The sequence below is a fragment of the Manis pentadactyla genome, chromosome 1, assembly GCF_030020395.1.
Source record: "Manis pentadactyla isolate mManPen7 chromosome 1, mManPen7.hap1, whole genome shotgun sequence".
In the NCBI taxonomy this organism is placed as follows: domain Eukaryota; kingdom Metazoa; phylum Chordata; class Mammalia; order Pholidota; family Manidae; genus Manis; species Manis pentadactyla.
In genome coordinates this window covers 202,413,458-202,432,455 of record NC_080019.1, presented here as the reverse complement: position 1 = coordinate 202,432,455, position 18,998 = coordinate 202,413,458, and the positions used below count along the sequence as shown (strand labels likewise).

At 55.5% G+C, this 18,998-nt stretch overlaps 1 protein-coding gene and 1 long non-coding RNA gene across 12 annotated transcripts in view; one reads left to right on the top strand and one right to left on the bottom strand.

Annotated features, from left to right (window-relative positions):
* Positions 1–1,030: 1,030 nt before the first annotated feature.
* LOC118925553 (uncharacterized) lies at positions 1,031–2,166 on the top strand. Its single transcript, XR_005030103.2, has 2 exons — positions 1,031–1,285; positions 1,716–2,166. It is a non-coding gene; the product is annotated as an uncharacterized LOC118925553 (long non-coding RNA).
* Positions 2,167–3,836: 1,670 nt separating this feature from the next.
* The window catches only part of LOC118925554 (glutamate receptor-interacting protein 2), a 102,464-nt gene continuing 87,302 nt past the window's right edge, over positions 3,837–18,998 (bottom strand). For 4 of the 11 annotated variants that reach the window (XM_036911462.2, XM_036911468.2, XM_036911463.2 and 1 more), the window contains exons 15-24: positions 17,940–18,006; positions 17,690–17,835; positions 16,641–16,785; positions 14,537–14,676; positions 13,771–13,950; positions 13,046–13,220; positions 11,362–11,467; positions 8,235–8,375; positions 7,356–7,502; positions 3,837–4,626 (exon numbers count right to left, since the gene is read on the bottom strand). In XM_036911462.2, the coding sequence (XP_036767357.2) occupies positions 4,390–4,626; positions 7,356–7,502; positions 8,235–8,375; positions 11,362–11,467; positions 13,046–13,220; positions 13,771–13,950; positions 14,537–14,676; positions 16,641–16,785; positions 17,690–17,835; positions 17,940–18,006 (1,484 nt within the window). In that variant the 3' untranslated portion in view covers positions 3,837–4,389. Of the gene's footprint in view, positions 6,372–7,355; positions 7,503–8,234; positions 8,376–11,361; positions 11,758–13,045; positions 13,221–13,770; positions 13,951–14,536; positions 14,677–16,640; positions 16,786–17,689; positions 17,836–17,939; positions 18,007–18,998 lie in introns of those variants that run through there. The other 7 variants (XM_036911466.2, XM_036911469.2, XR_008998988.1 and 4 more) reach the window with 5 other exon arrangements.

Sequence of the window (18,998 nt, the reverse complement as noted above, 5' to 3'; positions counted from 1 at the left end):
ATCATGGTGATGGTTGTACCATATAGTGAATAGACTAAAAGCCACCAAAATGTGCACTTTAAAGTGGTGAATTTTATGTGGTGTGAAGTGGTATCTTGATAAATGCTATATAAAAGAAAAAAGAGAAAACTAGATTGCTGGCACACACTAGAAGACACCCAGCATGACCCAGTGCATGTGGAGGATGACTGGATTAAAAGGAAGGGGTCCAGAAATGAGTACAAGCAGTAGGTGGGACTTTAGAATGGCTGTATTTGCTGTAGAAATGCCTCATTCTGCCTGCATTGAATGCACTTGGCCACTGGGTGCCCAGCTGTGGATGTTCCAGATGTTAGCATGCTCCTAGATTTGCCTCAGTGGTAAGAAGTGAACCAGCCTACAGCACGCCCAGTAGATGTTGGTTCTCCATGGAGCTGGCACTGTGACCCGATCGGAGGTGAGGAATGGTATACTTGGGTCCCTGGGGGGAAGATCATGTGTGGCAGGTGAAAGCTGACGTCAGGAGTCCAGAAGGGGAAATGGGTGCTAGCGTTTGTGGACTGATCAAGTTAGGGACACTGCCACTTTAATTCTAGTCCCCCTATTAAAGATGCTTCTATAACATCATCCTTATGTGTGCACAGGGCTCGGAGTTACTAATGATAACATTTGCAGCAGACGCTGTCCCCACCCTCCTGCCTACTGCCTCTTATTGCAAATGCCTGTGACTCTGCATGCAGGTAGTCCTCTTGCTGGAGTACACTTGACCCAAGCATAGCGCAGACTGCACATGCCTGGGTTCACAAAAGGCAGGGTTGGCATAACTGCTTCATGTGCAGCAAGTGGGAACCTCAAAGTGGAAACAAGGGATGACTAATAGAGGTGCCTCTTGGCATTCTGATCCACTGCCTAATTAACTGCTATTTAAATGCTTCCTGTTTAAGTCTGAGTGGACACTGGGCAGGAGGTGGGCTGGCAGACAGGAGCCCTGTGTCTGAGTTCCAGTTATGCTGTGGGTTTTCTGGGCATCCAGGGACGGGGGGTCCTTTCCCTCATGGATCCCATGGTCAAGGCAACCAGCTGGGAGGACCGACCTGCCCCTGCCTGGAAGTGATGTGGGGATTCTCATGGGGCCCAGCCTCTGGCCTCCCTCCGTCCAGAGGTGCCACTCAGACACCAGCAGTGGTCCACAGCCGTCAGCAGGGAGGGCTGTGTACCTGCAGGGAAATGGGGGAGACCCGTCTGCAAGGAGGAAGGAAATGCAGCTTGGGGGCAGCTGAGGAGTTGGAGTTTCCTCCTCCGCAAGGTGAGAGCTACGCGAGGCTCAGGACAGTCACCCAGCCTCAGGCGTACGAACTGCAGAAGCTGGGCTGCTTTGCAAGTCAGAGAAATCGGGCAACAGGAAACACAGGAGGCATGTTTCAGCTCCACAGGAGAAAGCAGTCAGTGCTTGGAGGTGTGAGCCCCCCTGTCCCTGAGGTGTGTAAGCAGGGGGTGGCCCAGGAAGCTACCAGTAGGAATTCTGGCCTGCCTCAGGGCCTGGAGAGACCTCAGGAGCACCTTAGTCCAACAACCTTATTTGTCAGTGGGTGAAATGGGCAGCCCAGAGAGGGCAGTGGTTCGCCAAAGGCCAAACAGCACACAGGCAGGCAGGCCCGGGAGCGGTTAGATTGTCGAGGTGAAGAGGGAAGCCAGGCCGCCTGACTTCTTCCCTGCTCCTGTCCTTCCTTCTCCAGAGACTCAAGTACCTGCTGACCCCGAGGGAGCCCAACCGCTGGGCCGTGGAGCGCGAGGGGGCTACGCCGTCCAGCTCCCGCGTCACCGCGAACGGCGTGCTCCTGAAGCCCACCCACATCGTCGTGGAGACCATGATGTGAGCCCGCCCGGCCGCAGGGGCTGCCTGCCTGCTGTTTACTAACCTTAGATTCTCATAGGACCAGGTTTACAGAGCTTTACATTTGCACTAGGATTTTTTTTTTAATTGTCACAGAAAATGTTACTCTGTGTGTGTGTGTGTGTGTGTGTGTGTGTGTGTGTGTGTGTGTGTGTGTGTACGGTATTGTGCATATGTGTACTTTGTTCTGATTTGGGGATATTTTGTACAAAAACCAAAACCCATGGGCAGATGTCCGGGGTGAGGCAGAGCTTTCATACTGAATTAGATGTATTTTATGGGAACTTGGTAAATTTTTCTTCGTATTTTTTTTTACATAATAACTATATATACATTTAGAGATTGTCAAACACTTTTACCACTTGAATTGACCTTGCCAGCAATAGATCTCGTTTTCAAAAGCAATTCTTCGGTGCTTGTGTAGCTGGCAGAAAGTTCTGCCCGAGAAAATGCAAGGTGGAATTTTCCTGGGACGGCAGACCCATGTTGAAGGTGTAGTACCTTCCAACCTGGCTCAAGGAGAAGCAAACGGCAGGAAGAGGGGCCCGCCGCCGGCCAGACCCCGCGGGGCTGGAGGAGGAGGGCTGGGAGCAGACGCCTCCTTGCGCGGGTCTCGGCCACGAGGAGAGGTGCCTGAGTCATGACCCAGCCTCAGATCACGGCGCGGACTGAGCAGGAGGACGCCCCGCAGCAGCATCTGATGCTGAGAGCCGGGAAACTCTCGCACAAAGAGCAGAGTCCCACCTTTCATTCTGAGATGGGGGCGGGTGGTGAGAGGGACCCTCGGCGTCTGGCAGAGCCACTCACCCACGAGGAGCGGGGGCGCCCCAGGGGGCTGGTAGGGACGGGCTCCGGGTCTTCACAGTCCTTCCTGGGGTGTCCCAGGAGGAGGCCTGACCCGGCCCAGCAGGGGCTGGGATCTCAGGGCTGCCACCTCACCGGGTGGGTCTGCTGCACCCTAATGGGGTCCCGTCAGGTCCTGGGGCTCCCCAGCTGGCAGCTTGGAGCTGCCTGTGGGAGGGAAGCATGGCGTATTTGGTGAAGGATGAGGGGTGAGACCTGGGGTTGGGGGCCTTTCTTCCCTCTTCTCTCCACCCTCATCCCCTGGAGGCTGGGAAACTCCCGCAGGCTCTGGTGGGACACCCCAGACCTCCCAGCCCCGGCCGCCCTCGCGTCTTGCCGGAAGTGCCAAGAGCGTCTTTGGAGGTTCGCAGAGGGTTTGTTCCGGGGGAAGTGCCCCCAGGTCGCTCATCCCCGCTGGGGCGCAAGTGCAGCCCTCGGTGGTGACCTGGGTCCCGCATGGCCGCTGCAGTTGCTGGTGTCGGATGTGTGGGGACAGGGAGAGCAGAGGGAGCGTGCTCGAAGGCTAGGGGCTCTCGGGGGCTCGGACACCCCCGAGCGGCCTGACCGAGAGCCTGGTGCGGGGAGGTGTTCTTCTCTGAGCCAGGGGAAGGTACTCCCCCTTTACAATCCTGAGTGCGGACAAGCCTCCGCCCCAGCCCCATCTCCACCGAAACTGTGCCACGTAAACAGTCACTTCCAAGTTCAGAATCTAAACGGAAACATCGTCACGTACAAACCAGAGCCACTGCCTCAGGGGGAGCGGCGGGTGCCAGCTCGGTCAGAGCAGCGGCCCTGCGTCCCGGACCCCGACCCAGGCTCGGGACGGGGGGAGCCTCTGGGGTCCCCGCCCAGGGGGCAGAGGCAGTTCGCCTCTGGCAAGCGCTCACATTCACTGTTTCCAAAGCATATTCTCTGCCAAACAACACCCAACCCTATTCCAAACCGTGAACAATTCTAATGTGTTCATATTCATGGCGCTAGAGTCATGCAAAGTACATGTCAGCTTTTTCGAATGAATAAATTGATGAATTAATCAAAAGCAGGTGAGATGTCATGCTATCCAAACAGAAGCTTACTTGACAGCCTAGGATTAAAAAAAAGGGAGACACCCTACTCCTGGTGCATTTAAATAATTTTATTTAAAAAACCCATCTCAACAGCACCCCACCCCCAATTCCCAAGTCACTGCAGCCCCTGGTGGAACAGGTTTACACGTGGGCCCTACAGACCCCAGGGCCTTTGCAGTGCAGCCCCCTTGGCATACTGTCCTTCCCAAGAGTCCTAAGAAAACCCCATGTAGAAAAATACTTTACAAGGAATATGCTCTAATCTCAGCCACAGAAAAATACAGCTTTTAGGGGGTGGAAGGGACACATCGCAGGGGCTATACCCAAAATGCATAGGCAGGCAGGATGCTCACTGGGGACTGCTGTTAGGAAATGTCAAGTCTGGGATTAATGATCCCCATGAGAAGCTGGAAGAAATATTGCATATGAGAAGGCCTGCAGGGCTTGGGTCCCCTGCTGGGCCTGGTTGCATACATCTGGGGGAATGGCAGAGGCCTCAGCCAGAGGAGGGGGGGCGCTGGTCAGGGTCAGGATGCATCTTTCCTCACCCACACTCCAATGTAGCTTTCCCAAGCAGAGAGGCCCTGGAAGTCCTGTCCAGCCCTGTCACATGACAGAGGCCCAGAGAGGCCGGGCCATTTGCCTAAGGTCACACAGCTGAGGCTGGCACCATGTCTCTGCTGTGCTGTCCCCACCTCCGAGCTGAGGGCTCTTGGCTTCTGCTTGGTTCCCGGGATGGGTGGGCAGTGCCCGTTCACTCTGCAGCACATGTTTACACAGGAGTCCATGACAGCAGAGGCTCTGGGCTGTCCAGCCATGGCACAAAGGGCTCTCTGGGGGAGGCTGTGGAGGAGTAGGGCATGGGAGTGGAGAAAAGAGGGGAGGGAAAAAGGCCCTCAGGGAGAGGGTGGGCCTCAGCGGGCAGAGATGGTTCTGGCCACAACAGGGAGACACACACCTGTTCAGAGACTGTCCACCCCTGACTGTCCCAAGGGGGTCAGACCCGGAGGGGGTCAAGAACAACCGAGCAGAGACCCAGGGTAAAAAGAACAGGATCCTTGACTCCCTGTCCTGCCTCTTGAATAGAAATGTATTTTGGGCGCCTCTACAGGACCCCATTGCCCCCTGCATTCCTGAGTCCCCATTAACAGCAGGGCAGGGCAAAGCAAATCCCTACACCTGGCTGAATCCTGTCTGCCCACCTCCACCTGTGCCCTTCTCAAAGACAAAAGGGTTCCTGATCTGTGGAAAATGATTTTAAGGGATGCTGGTGCTTCCATATTTCAAGTGGGAATAAACTTGCTGTCATGACCCCTTTGGACACCGTCGTGGGAGAGGATGGCCCATCTTCCCAGCCTGCCCGTCTCTCTCTCCATCTCTGTGCTTCTCGCCCCCTCTTTCTCCCCCTTCACCAATCTGGACATTGGAGAGGAGCTGTATCAGCTTACACATCTTATTTCCGTGGTTTTCCACCTTCACTGAAACGGCAGGTGAATGGAAACTCCTGGGTCTTTTGTCCCAAAATGACTCCTTCTCCCACAGGGGAGCCCAGCCTGAGAGGGGGGTACTCAGGTGGGTCCACCAGGAGGGGCTGAGAGCCCAAAGCCTGACACTGAGCCGACCCAGTGGGCCCAGAGCCCAGCCTCAAATCACAGAGGCCTCAGACCAGATGTTGAAATGGAAGAACCACTTACTTTCAGAATCAGAGCTGGCATGGCCTGGGATTCCAGGTGCCCAGCTTATAGCCTCCTAAGGGAGGACACCCACTTAGCAAGCCCCACCCAGAATCCCGGAGAAGGGAAGGGACTGAGCTACATCCCCAAGTGGCATCCAGTGGCAGGAGGCTGTCTGGCAAGGTGGCTCCTCAGCCTCACCCTTAATGTTCCCCATCAGGAAACTAACTACCTGAGCCCACATGGATGCATCAACAGAATGCCTCACCCCTCAGTCTATGACTGTGCTGGGTGGGTATCTGGCCTCACTTGCTCACCTCCTGTGACAGGGAGCTCACTCCTCCCTGGCAGCTCATTCCAGCTCCATAGCTTTGCTGGGAGAAAGCACTCCCTACCCTGAGCTGTGCTTTCCCCGCACATCCTTCCAAGGAGGCCCAACAGGGACCTGGAGCCATCCCCAAACCTCCTCTTCTCCGAGCTGAGCAGCCTGTCTTGACCCCCATTGGGCAGTGCACCTCTGTGCATCTTGGAGACCCAACATGGAGAAAGACCTAGTGTCACTCCAGCTGAGGCAGGGACCTCACTGCCGGGCACCCCAGTCACCAGGGAACCAGAGAAGAGAGAATCCCACCCATGGCTCAGAGCCTGCTGCATGGACAGATGGGTGAGTAGGTGGTCACTTCTCGAGCCCAGCTACAGGTCTGGAAGCCAGGATCTACCCAGGCGGCCTTGTGAGTACCAGACCATGTAATGACTTCAGAGCATCAGGGGGCTGCTGGGGCCTGGTGCCCGCGGGGCCCGGCTGCTCTGTGCCAGTGGGTTGCGGCTGATGACCAGATCCAGGGCGTCACCAGCCTCGGCCAGGAGCGGCACTGCCAGGCAGCAGTTGAAGTCCCTTGTGCGAACGCGGTTGACCTGCACCATGCAGAGCAAAGGGGACAGGCCAGAATCAGCTCAGTCTGGGCTGAGGTGGCCGGGAGTCTGGGATTTCTGAAAATGCACAGACACAGACACAGGGTCAATCTAGAGAAGGTCAGGTAGGTTTTATCAAAGCGGAAGTCCCAGGGGGCTGCTAGCACGCCCTTCACATCCCTCTAACACCTGCTTCTCTCCCTTTTCTGACATAAAGGAGCAGATCACACACTTAGCTTCCCATCTACAATTTGGTGACATTGCTTTGTTTCCCTTTTATTTGTATTTTACTTTGACCTTCTATGTCAAGCAAGGGGTGCTGAGTTTTCATTCCTAATTGAGAAGAAAAGTTTCCTTTTAACATAAATTTCAGTTGAAAAAATTCTATCAATTTAAAGAAAAGAAATACCTAGTAAATTCAGCACAAATATGGTGGAAATCAGACCAAGGAAACAAAAGTAGTTGGGGTGTAGGAACTGTGGCCCCGGGAGACCCCATAGCTTTCCATCTGCTCACCCACATTTCCCAGGCTCCCTTGCAGCTTGTGAGGTCACGTGACTGGTTCTGGCCAATAATACTGTGAAGGGGAGTGACAGGCATGGGCAAAGGCTGAAAAAAACCCACGTTTTCCAGTGGCTCCTTTCCTCTGCCACACAGTCTGAGGCATTTACAAGAGGGTGGAGCCTCCATCAACCCTGGCGGACCAAGGCCCATGCTGGCTCACAGTGGACACGTACTATAAGCAATATACACATGTGCATGTGTTAATCCACTGAGATTTGGGGTTGTGTGTTGCTGTAGCATAGCCGAGCCTAACCTGACTAATATGACAGTGCTGTCATTCACGTTGCACAATGAGGAAGCTGGAGCTCAGGTGGGGAGGATGACCTGCCCAAGGCTGCTCAGCCAGGGTAAAATTGGGGCTCTCTGCCCAGCCTGGGGCAAGGTGAGGCCACTCCATCTGTGGTATCCCCACCCCAGCATTACCTGAAGAACCCTGTCAAAGGGCAGGAGGCCCCCACGTTGGGCCGGCCCATCAGGGCGCACAGTGTGGACATAGACGCCCTTCTCTAGGAGACCATCTGACACGCTGAAACCAAAGTCATTCCGCATGGGGTCCTTGTGCAGGGTCACCTGCAAGCAGGAAGAGGAGGAGGTCCCTGAGCTCTGACCTTTGCCCCAGCCTCCCCCAGCCTCCCTCAGCAGCCGGCGTCCCTGCTCTGGCACTCAATGCCTCTGGGAGCCACACCTGGCCCGCTGCCCAGCCGCACCGCCCCATGACTTGCTGCCTTGCCCCATAGTCTCTGTTCGACTTCCCCCTGCAACAGACCCCACAGCTCACAGGCTCCCGTCATGGGGTTGGGAGGCTCAGAGGGTGGCTCCTCCTCAGTTCTTCAGTCCTCTCGCTTCCCTCCAGGAGGAAGGCTCAGTGGGATGCCCATGCTTTCTCCACCCACTAACACTTGCTCTCTCCCAGTTTACTAAAGAGGCTCCAAGGCTTCTAAAGGCACTTGGGAAAGAGGTTTTCCTCCTTTGTGTTTTTCTTTCTACATATTAACCTAAGGTAGAAAGAGATGCTGGCTTCTTGTTTAAGGTAGTGATGTATGTACAGTGGGGAATAACTTCAGTGGGGGGAAAAGTGAGTCTACTTAAAGAAAAATATTGGTAATAGCTAGTGTGTATATACCACAGGTGTGTGTCTGTGTGTGTGTGTATCACTCAACTGATGGGACTTTAGGAAAGCTCAACCTGGTACAAAATCCCTATGTGATGGTGGAGGAGAATGAAGCCCATTTGGAGCCCACAGTGAGTCCTCACAGCACCAGGACGTGCATCCAGGCCTCCTGTGCCCAGCCCAGCGCCCACCTTGTGCATCTCCAAGGGTGTCGGCAGTAGCTCCTGCATGTCTTCAGGGGAAGCTCGTACCTCCCGACCCCTCCGCCAGGACCGGTGGCCTGGCCTGCCCTCGAGGGCCACGCTCTGCACCATGCCCGTCATGATGGAGGCCTGTGGGGACACAGCCCTTCACTCAGGCATGCTCAGTTTACAGTGAGCACTACAGACACCTACTATGTGCAGGCTGTCGAGGTCCCCGCCCTCCTGGGGCTGTCAGTCCAGTGGTGGGCAGGGCAGGGTCGCCAATCACTAGCAGTCTGAATACTAAGCTTTGGCACTGAATTATTAGCACTTGCTCTGTGTGGGCTCAGCTCTAAGTACTGTAACACAACTCATTTTATTCTCCGCAATACTGCAAGACAGTCAAACACCACTATTTGTTTTCCATTTTATAGATGAGGACACTGAGCCTTAGAGAGATTAAGATTTGAACTGAGTCTGGCTCCAAAGTCGAGGGTCTTAACCGCTCTGCTACCCTGCTAGTTGCAAAACTAAATAAGATAAAATTACACATGGCAGTAAATGTCACAGAGGCCAGGTACATGGAAGGTGAGGGCCTAGGATGGTGGATCTGTCCAGTGTGAGGGGCCAGGGAAGCTTCCTGAGCTGAGGTCTGAAAGATGAGCAAGAAGTTGGGGAGGGAAGAGTCCATGGCAGGCTGAGGGAACAGCATGTGCAAAGGCCCTGTGACAGGGACTGTGGAAGGCGGCCCTGCAGCTGAAGGGGTTGCACGGAATGAGGTTGGGGGGTGGGGGCTTGACCCTGAAGTGCCCTGTGGATTACAGTAGGTAGTGGTGAGTTCATCCCAAGAGCAACCGGGAGACTCTGAAGGATTTAAGTGAAGACACAGACTTGTGGATTTAGGAGCATCTTCCAGCTGCTGGGTAGAGACTGGGCCGCAGAGGTGGGAATGGAAGCTGGGCGGCAGAGCTGTCGGCAACCACGGGGTTGTCAGAGCAAAAGATGACCGTGGTCTGGACAGGCGTGGTGACAGAGGGAAGGACAGAGGGGCAGGGGCAGGACCTGTCTCAGGGGTGAATGGAGGGCATGCTGAGGGAGGGGTGGGCAGCGTCATAAGCCATGCTTTAAGCTGAGAGCAGCCACTCTGGCCGGGAGGGAAGTTCATTCACGTCAGAGGGGGAGATGCAGGCAGCGGGCGCGGGCCACTGGATTGGTGGGATGGAGGACAAACATCGGGCACGTCCTATTAGCCAGTTGCCTGGGCACAGAGGAACCTCCTCAGCTAGGAATTCCGTCCTCCTGCCCAGCACAGTGTCTGGGTTTCCACTATTAGTGCGAGGTTCTATCTGCCATCGGGGGCAGGTCTGCCCTGAGGGAAGGCAGATCATGACAGCTGTCTCGGGGCCAAGCTGTCAGGTTGTGGAATGGGGAGCAGAGGAAACCAGGGGAGAGGATATTGCCAGAGAGAAACAGAGGCACTTTCCTGTGCCCTAACAACTGGCCCTCACCTGCTTGACAGCTAGGGTCCAAAGGGAAAGACCGGAGTCTCAGAATCTTGGGATAACAGAGCGATTAAAAAATAGAATAAGGGGGTCCAGGTGTCATAGGCTCTTGGAGCCCTTAAACTGTAGAATTCTAGGACTTCCTGTTAAGATGCAGACTGAGCTGATATAGGAAGCTCACACCTCCCTCTGAATTTGATGGTAGGTTAAATTTTTAAAAAACAAAAACTTTCAAAACAAGAAAGAAATATTTGAAGACAGGCATGAGCAGGAATGTAACATTTGGCCCATGGAACCAGACATATATATTAGGAGCTGGGGTACCATTCAGGCTAAAGAGAGGGCAGGGGGAGAGGCATCGCATGGTTGAATGGGGACAGGAGGTCCACCTGCCGGCACAGGGCTTCAGAAGGGGGCCACCAGGACTGGAGTAGGCTGGGCACACCATTTGTGAGAAACCAGGCATCTCTGTGTGACCTCTGGAGGAGCATTGGGCCAGAATGTGCCTTCCACAAAAAGTGTAGTAGAAACACTGAGCTGAGAAATTAATGTGAAAACCTCGTCTGGAACTTGCAAAGTTCAAAAACACCAGCAAAAACATGAGGAAGTGCCTTGGAGATGCTTCAACAACACAGAGCCCATGTGAGATGCCCATGGGAGTAACCACTGCTCAGAGTGAGCACAGGGATGAAGTAAAAGGCCCACCTGCCCACAGACATAACAAACAGATGACTCTGTACCCTGGGAACTACAACAAAATAGAGAAATCAAAGGAAGCTCTAAAGTAAGTCTGGTGCAGAAATCTAAGAAAATGAAAAACAAACATTAAGAAAAAAGACCACGAAGATTTGGAAAATGAAGCAAATTGATAGGAATAAAAGACGTAGAAGTTGAAATACATGAAACACAAGGAGATGGGTGAAACAGGAGGCTAAGTAGAGCCTAGAAGAGAATTAGAGAATTGGAAGACAGATTTAGGAAAGCAACTAGAATGCAGTGCAGAGAAAATGTGGAAGAAAAGCAGAAAGGTGAACAACTGCTCTCAGAGTACAAAGGAGCTTCAGAAGTGGCCTGGCTGGACCCCTCTGCTTCCTCCCAGGCAGCCTGCTCCATCGAGGGCAATGCTGACCTCCCGCAGGGCTGCACTCCCCTCTCGGCTCCTCTGGCCCCTCGTCTCCCATGCTGTCACTGATGTCAACATCCACACATTTCCACAGGGCATGCCCACCACCACATCCATATACTGCACATGCACAGACACAAAACTGTCCCTATGCATCTGAATGTGCACACTTGGACCCACATTTTCTGAAAATACACTCAGCACTTGGGCAGGCATGAGCATACTCACATGCATACACACATACATGATCGCAATGCCCACAGGACACAGGCATGTTCACATGTGCACACACCCCAATGTGCCATACTATAGTGCTCAGTCATACCTGAACATGTGTCCATGCAGCCTGCACATATATGCAGACACCTCTACACAGCGGGTGCCAGATGAGTGCACACATACACATTATACTGAGCACAATCCCATCAGCATGCTTGTCTCCCACGGGCACACACACTGGTGTGCCAGACATGGGTGCCCCCACGCAGGCCTACAGGGCAGGTGACCATACCTCCAGCTCCCTCAGCAGCTCTGACTGACCACATGACTCCAGGTCTTCAAGGGCTTCCCCAAACATGCGCCAGAAGCCCTCCTCACGGGCGGGGCCGGGGGCAGGGCTGTAACGTAGGAACCAGAGAGCGTCAACTCCTGGTGGGCGGGTGGGCAGGCAGGTGGGCTGGGGCCTGAGGAGTCTTCGGGGCCTCAGGGCCCAGCGTTGGACTCGAGGGGCCATAGGGTGGGCGGGCGGGCAGGCAGGCAGGCGTCCTCAGTGGCAGTGCTGGGGCCCCGGGGCAGTGGTTGGTGACACAGAATAGGGAGAAGACGCAGTTAGGGGCGACCAGGACTGTTGGTTGCCAGTTAGAACAGGGGCAGATGAGACGGGGTGGACAGCAGTGACACAGGATGCCTGGGAAAAGAGACAAATGGACGGACAGACAGATAGACAGACAGAGAGGAGATCCATGGTGTAGCCCCAGAGGACAGCTCCTGGCCCCGCCCAGACATGTGGCACTGCAGGACAGTGACAGGGACAGAGCTGGAGCCAGCAGGACACAAACGGATGGAGAGGATGGAGTATTTGTGCTGGGGAAGGGGTCAAGCCCACCCCCTAACTTCCATCACAGGCTGACTGAGCCTGTAATCAGCTCTAAAATCAAGTCTCAGAATGTAAGTCACACGTTCACACTTCATAGATCACAAACCCACTTGCCATCGACAAAGTCCTGTCTGTTTCTGGAGCATGCTGTGGTTTGCAAAGCACTTCCTCTCCTACAGAGGCGTGCAGGCTCTCCTTGCCTAGGGGCCCAGACACCAGCTGCCTCCGGCCTTCCCATTTGAAAGATGAGAAGACTGGGGAGGCTGAAGGACAGTCTCTCCATTCCAGTCGATTCTACAACCATTCCCTGAGCCAGGCTCTGCAGGGCACAGGGCTACGGAGGGGAGGAGGCATGGGCCTGTTCTTAAGGGGCTGAGGATTCATCCACAGAGTATACCAGGCCCTGAACTCGGGGTGCCACGCAGAAGAAACAGCAGCCTGGTAATTAACCAGGTTGACACAAGGCAGCCAGTGCAGCTTAGAGGCTGGCACCTGGGCTGTGGGTACCCACGGAGGGAGGGAGGGAGGAATGCCTCTGCTTGAGGAAGTCAGGGAAGCTTGCCCAAGGCGGGTTTTGAAGGATGAGTAGGTATTGCCCCGGCGAGGAGAGAGAAAGGTTGTCAGTGGCCTTTCCCTAGGCAGAAGGAACAGCCTGGCCCAAAGCAGATGTGGGCAGGGGGTAGCGAGGCGGGATCAGGACCAGCCTTCCCCCAGGCCTGCTCTCTGCAGGAGTCTCCTCCAGGGGGCCGAGGCTGCTGCATCCTCCCAAGTCAGTACTTTGCAAACCACCAGATCCCCAGCCCAGGGCTGGTGCCTGTGACCCAAGGGCGCCTGCGGGGGGCCATCAAGTCAGGGGCATCTGAGTCAGCTGCTGCTTTTCTGAGAACAGGGGCTTAGCGGACTTGGGAAGGACAATCACCTTCCACACCTTTGCCCCTGCAAACTGCTTCCTCTCCTCTCCCAGGAGGTGCCACTCCTTGGGCACCAGACAAGACTCTTTCATTGTCCCCACCATTCTGGCTCGGGGACTGGCTACCCTCACATGTCCTAGCCAAGAGACCAGAACTGTCTCCCCGTTCACGGCATTCCCACCACAGACCTAGCTGGTGGGTCCCAGTCCTCATCTTCCTCCTCCTCGGGGAAGCTCTCGTCGGCAGGAGCCAGGGTATAGCTCGTCCTTCGGGGATCTGTGGGTGGGGGGCTGTTTCTCAGCCGGCTGGGCCGCCACTCCTGGGGGATCACGCCCCGGACGGCCGCCTGTGGGGTGTAGGAACCTGGGGGTAGAGAGACTGGGGTCTGTATCCTCAGTGCCTTCCTCTCCCCCTCTTCTTGTCTCATTTCCAGCTGCACTGGGTGACCCCATATAGGCCTTACAGTCCCCTAGTGGCCCCTGCCACCTGTTTCCTATCCCATAACCACCCCCACCCAACCTCGTGACCACCCAGCAGAAGAGCTACCACCTGGGGCCCCAGGACCCTGTCCCCACACCACTGGCCTGGTCTGGCTGACCCTCTGCCTGAGACAGGCTCACTGTTTTGACCATCCCCTTCTCCCTGCCTTTGGGGGCTCTGAGGACCCTGCCCCAGGGGGCGAGCTGACAGATGGTGACCCAGTGCTCGAGATGGGGATGCTGAGACCCAGAGGGCAGATACACAGTGAGTGGGGAGCAGGACTGACAGCCTCCCAAGGCCACTACCTAGAGGCCTCACTCCACTGGGAGAAGAGCAGGGAGGAGATAAGCAGAAGGAACAGCCCCTGCAAAGGCCTGGCAGTTGGGGTGGTCAAGAGAGAGCATGCTGCTTGCCCGAGGGCCCGAGATGTTACCTGGGCCCCCAAAGCCACCCTCTGTGGCCGAGCTGTCCCAGGACTCCACGGCACTGTCCACACTGGGCACAGCGGGCGAGTAGCGGGTAGCCAGCAGTCCTCCTTTGAGGGCCTCTGGTGGGTCTTCATCAGCATCGCTGGTCTCACTGAGGCTGCCCGACTTGCAGCGAGGGAGGGGGCCTAAGAGGAAATGAGGGTGTCAGTGCCACTGGACTCTGACCTCAGGGATGCTCAGCTAGCCTGTCTCCCCCCTTCGGTCTGCCAGGGGAACTCTAACGCACTGAGCCCCAGGGGCTGCTGCTAGGCAGTCTGACATGTGGGAGCTGGCACCCTGATTAGAAAACCCCTGTCATAAATGGCAAAACTGAGGCTCAGGGAGGCCAAACCCCATGCCCACAGTCACATGGTGAGCAGCAGCGCCGCCCAGATGATGAGAAGGAAGCCCCTCAAGCGCAGGCTCCTCCCACTACTGGTGGTGGCCTCCCTGCTGGGGCACAGGGAACAAATTCTGGGGAAACTGAGGAAGGCACGAGTCGCCACCACACGCAGTCCTGAGGCAGGAGGCAGTGAGGACACCCCCACTGCAGCTGTGTGACCCCGGGGCCCATCACTGCCCTCTCTTGTCTCCTCAGCTGTCCTAGGCAGCCTCCCGCCTCCACAGGACACAGTGGGCATTCCGTGAGGTTGGGCACACAAGCCTGGCACGGCGCAGAGGCATCTCCCTCCCTACAAGGGCTGGATGCCCCGGGCCTGGGGTGAGGCTCACGGTGCAACTGCTTCTTGATCTTCAGTGTGACGGTCTCCCCAGCCACCTGCAGGAGGCGGATGGCCTCACTCAGTGGTCGGCCCTTGAGGCTCACACTGTTGATGGCCAGGATACGGTCCCCCACGTGGAGAGCGCCAGTTCTGAGGAGGGGCACAGGGCAGGAATAATGGGAGTCAGACACTCAGGGCTTCAGAATGGGGCTCTGCCCTCAGGAAAGTCAGGAACCCCATGGCACAATCATGGCTGACCTCAGTTAAAGCTGACTTACAAAAAACAAAAAAGCAGCAGCAGCAAGTGTGACCTTGGGTTGCATGAACAGTGGTATAAAGTCTAGAGTCTAGGAAGGGATTATCCTGCCTGACCCTAAAGTTAGGTTCTGGAACCAGTGTCAAGCATGAATTGTGAGCGTGGTTTGAATCCCACATACTAGCTGCCAAATACTAGCTATGTGACGTTGGGCCAGTTTCTTAACTTCCCTGAGTCTCTGTTCCTTCATCTGTAAAGTGGAGGTGATATTACTTAGTTTATCAAATTATAAGTGATGGATGAATGGGCAAAAGGGGTTTATGCTTCCCTCCAGTAGAAATCCATGGGTGGCCTTTCCCGTTCCTGGGCCTGTTTCCACACCCAGACAACGAGCATAATCACCGGGTGCCCATCATCACCTGGGGTGTGAGGGGCTGATCAGGCCAGACAGGAGCAAAGCCCTGGCCCGTGGTTTTCTACCTGGACACCATTACAAGCACCTCAGGAGCTTTTGAAAAATGCAGATGTCTGCCCTTCACCCTGACCAATTAAAGGGTCTTTCTGGGAAGTGGGCTGGGGACAGTGATAGCGGGGAGCAGCCAGGACAGGGCTGTGGGAGACGCTGCAGGGTGGGGCAGGAGGCCTCCAGGTGGGAGCTCACGGAGGGCCAGGGACTGGCGGACTCAGGGAGGAGGCCAGAGCTGTGCTGTCCCTGCGGCAGCCACCAGCCGTGTGTGGCCACTGGACTCTGAAACGTGCCTGGGCCAAGGTGAGATGTGCTGACTGTATAAAATACACACTGGATTCTGAAGACATAGTATGAAGAAAAGAATATGTAATATTTTGTAATAATTTTACATTGATTACATGTATAAATAAATTTAGTTGAGATTTATTTTATTCGTTTCTTTTTACTTTTCTAATGTGGCTGTTAGGAAGCTTAGAAGTAAATCTGTGGCTCCCGTTATACTGCAGGTGGACAGTGCCAAGCTAGATCCGCCCAGCGAAGGCAGGAGGGATTGTCTGGGGTCCCAACATGGAGACCCTGCTGGCGCACAGTAAGTTCCCAGTAAAGGTGAGAAGTCCCCGCGGAACCCTGCAGTCTTCCGGGTGGCCAGCAGGGGGCGCTCGAGGCGCGGGGACACAGGAAGCCTTCCTGCCCAGCCTCAGCCCCAGAATCCTGGCCGACCTCCTCCCCTCCTTCCACCCCCCAGGCGGTGTGGCCAGTCCCGCGCTGTGTCCTCCTCCAGGCTTCCCCACCCCCCGCCCAGGCCAGGCTCTCCCTTTACAGCCAGCTCCTCTCGGTGTCCCAACAAAGCTCCACCTACCCACACGGGGTCACCTCCCTGTGGTCCCCGGGTCCCTGTTCCACCTCTGAGCCCCAGATCCACACGCTTCCCGGCCACGGACAGCCTGGGACACCCCTTCTCAAGGCCCCTCCCAGTTGCCACAGTTTGGGGGACATATTCTAGGGGAGAGGACAGCAGGGTACCCCTTAATGCCTTAGGAAAGCCCCAGGCTGTGCCGGGACCAGGTGCTGGGGACACATCCCTGTACTGAGAGGGCACCACCCAGCAGGTGCTCCAGAAAGGCTCACAGTGGACTCTCCAGCTTGGGAGGGAGCAGAGGGCTTCGTGCACATTTATCCCACACTTACCTGGAGCCAGGAGGTCTGCCTAGGGTTGGCTGCCTCTGCAGAAGTGAGGCTCAGAGAGGGACGGGCCAGGCCCCATGTCCCCCAGCACATCAATGTTGGAACAAAGGTCAGAATCTGGTTTGGTCGACCCCAAAGTCCTGCTCCTGCCCTGTGAGAGTTCCCGTGCCTACCCTGCGTGTTCCCCACAGAACCCCAGCTCACCTCTCAGCCAGACCACGCTTGGTGAGCCCCGAGATGACAATGGGGTCAAAAGGCTCCTCTGTGCCCGAGATGGTGATGCCCAGGGGGCCCCCGTAGCGTTTCAACTCCACCGTGTAGCTGATGGCACCCGTGGTCTCCTGCTCATCTGCAAGAGGGGCACCACCGGGGCGGGTCCAGTGGGGCACAGCCCAGGGGATGGGCATCCCCAGTCCCGAAGCCTTGGTGCACTCACTGGCTCACCCATTCATTAATTCACACCCCCACTCATGCCCGGACTAAGGATGGCAGAACCTGGGAACCCTGAGGCCATCTTCTGCCAGAAATATTTTCTTGCTCTCAGACACCATTTAAAAAAAAGACAAGAAACTTGCAACAAACATTTTAAAATACAGATTCCACACACAACGAAATAACAACAACGATGCTGATAATAGTGATGATGATAGGAAGAAATCAGATTTCCAGCTTTTCTTAAAAAAAAAAAAAGAAAAAGAAATCTGCCCACAAGTGACCATCTTTCCCAGGGTGGGTGTTGGCAGCTGCCCCGCTGGGACCTACTGTCTGGCGGCCACAGCCCTTAACCCTCCCACTTGCTTCCCAACCTCTATCATTTTTCTTACGTTCTATGCAGTTCACTCACTGGTGTCCCCTTGGCCTCAGATAGATGTCTAGGCCTTTGATGATTCACTCACACAATTTGCACACCGCCCATGCAGCAGGGCACCCCTCCTGTGGTCCCTGCCCCATGCCATCTGCTCACAGCTGCTCCCTGTGGGTCTTCTCTGCTGGGCTCTGTGCTGAGCGTGGACGATTCAGGCAGTGTCTCAGACTCTAACTCCCACCAACCTCACAGGGCCCCGGGGCAGCCCCAGGGACGTGAGCAGTCTGTGGTCCTGCTCCTCCCTGCCTTTGTTCATTCAAGAGGTTTCCACCACCAGCCAGGCCACCACCCTCCCTATTTGGCCAGAGGGAGCCCTGAATTACAAGCTGGAAATCTGTTGGCCTGGGTGGTGGACCTTGAGATGGGGCAGGGTGGGCTGGGGCCATACCAGAGTTGTCCTCGTCCTTCCGGATCTTCAGTCTCACCAGGTCCTCGCACTGCCGCAGAATTTGCACGGCGTCCTCCATGGGGCAGTTGTCCAGGCGGATGTTGTCGATGGCCAGCAGCTTGTCACCTGGCTCAAGGGTGCCAGTCCTGCATGAGCAGGGGTGGGGACGGGAAGGAGCCTGGCATGTGAAGGCACCGTACCCCCCACCCAGTAGGCTACTTCCTTCACCCTGTGCCCAGGGCACTCCTACCTGTGTGCCACACTGCCTTTCTTGATGTCAGAGATGATCAGGGGCTCCCCTCGCTTCCTGCTGGCCGCTAGAGGAAAAGAGACCGGTGGATCCGACCTTTGTCCACCTCAGACCCGGAGTCAGGGTATGGACTTGCAGCCATAAGCCTTGCTCTCACTGCTTCCTGCCCAGGGGTCTATGAGCAAATCAGCTCACCTCTCTGTGCCTCAGTTTCCCCTCTCTAAAATGGGGATGATGCCACAGACCTAATGGAGATGTTACGAGATTAAACTACACAATCCAGGCACAAAACCTAACACGGATCTGGGCACACAGTAGGTGCTTATTTCATATCACCCCCCTTGCCCTCCTGCTCAACCCATCCCCCAGCAAACTCTGAGCTCCTTGCAGAGCTGCATCTGGCTGCTGTCTGTGCCCCAGAACCTGGCACAGGGTCGGGACCCAGAACCAGGTGACCCTTCTACAATCGAGTTCTTCCTTCCCCCAGCTTCAGGGAGTGCTGGCTGCATGGCTCCCAGCGGGAGCCCCTTGGGAAATGCCTTTGGCCCAGGGAGCTGCCTCACCCAAGGTTATATCACTCCTGGGTGCAGCCTTCATCCAGTGTCTGGTCCACGCAGTGGTGCAAAGGCCTGGCTCCCAGCCTCAGTCAGGGCAACCTGCAAGGCCTTTGCTGCTCTAGAACTCTCGTGGATTGGCTGAGCCCTCTGTTGAGACTGCATCACAGCCCAACTTCTCTCTCTGCCCAGTCCTGCATCCTTCACCACCTGCAGGTGTTGATCCCAAGAGCCCTCCTCAATAAGCGCCCTGCACATGACTCCTTGTCTGAAAAACTGTTTCTGGGAGAATGTGACCTAAGACAATGGGTGTCATGAGTGGCTGTTTTCTTGCCAAAAGAATTCATTTGGGCTAATGGGTTTCCCATTAGTGACCAGATGGTAGGAGGGTTTTATAGCCCAGTGTGATATCTTTGCAGGTAAAACAAGTGTATCTCTTCCATTTAGTCTATTGAGAAAATGTCATAAAATTTCAAGCCCACCTTGAATGGGCACCTTTGTATCA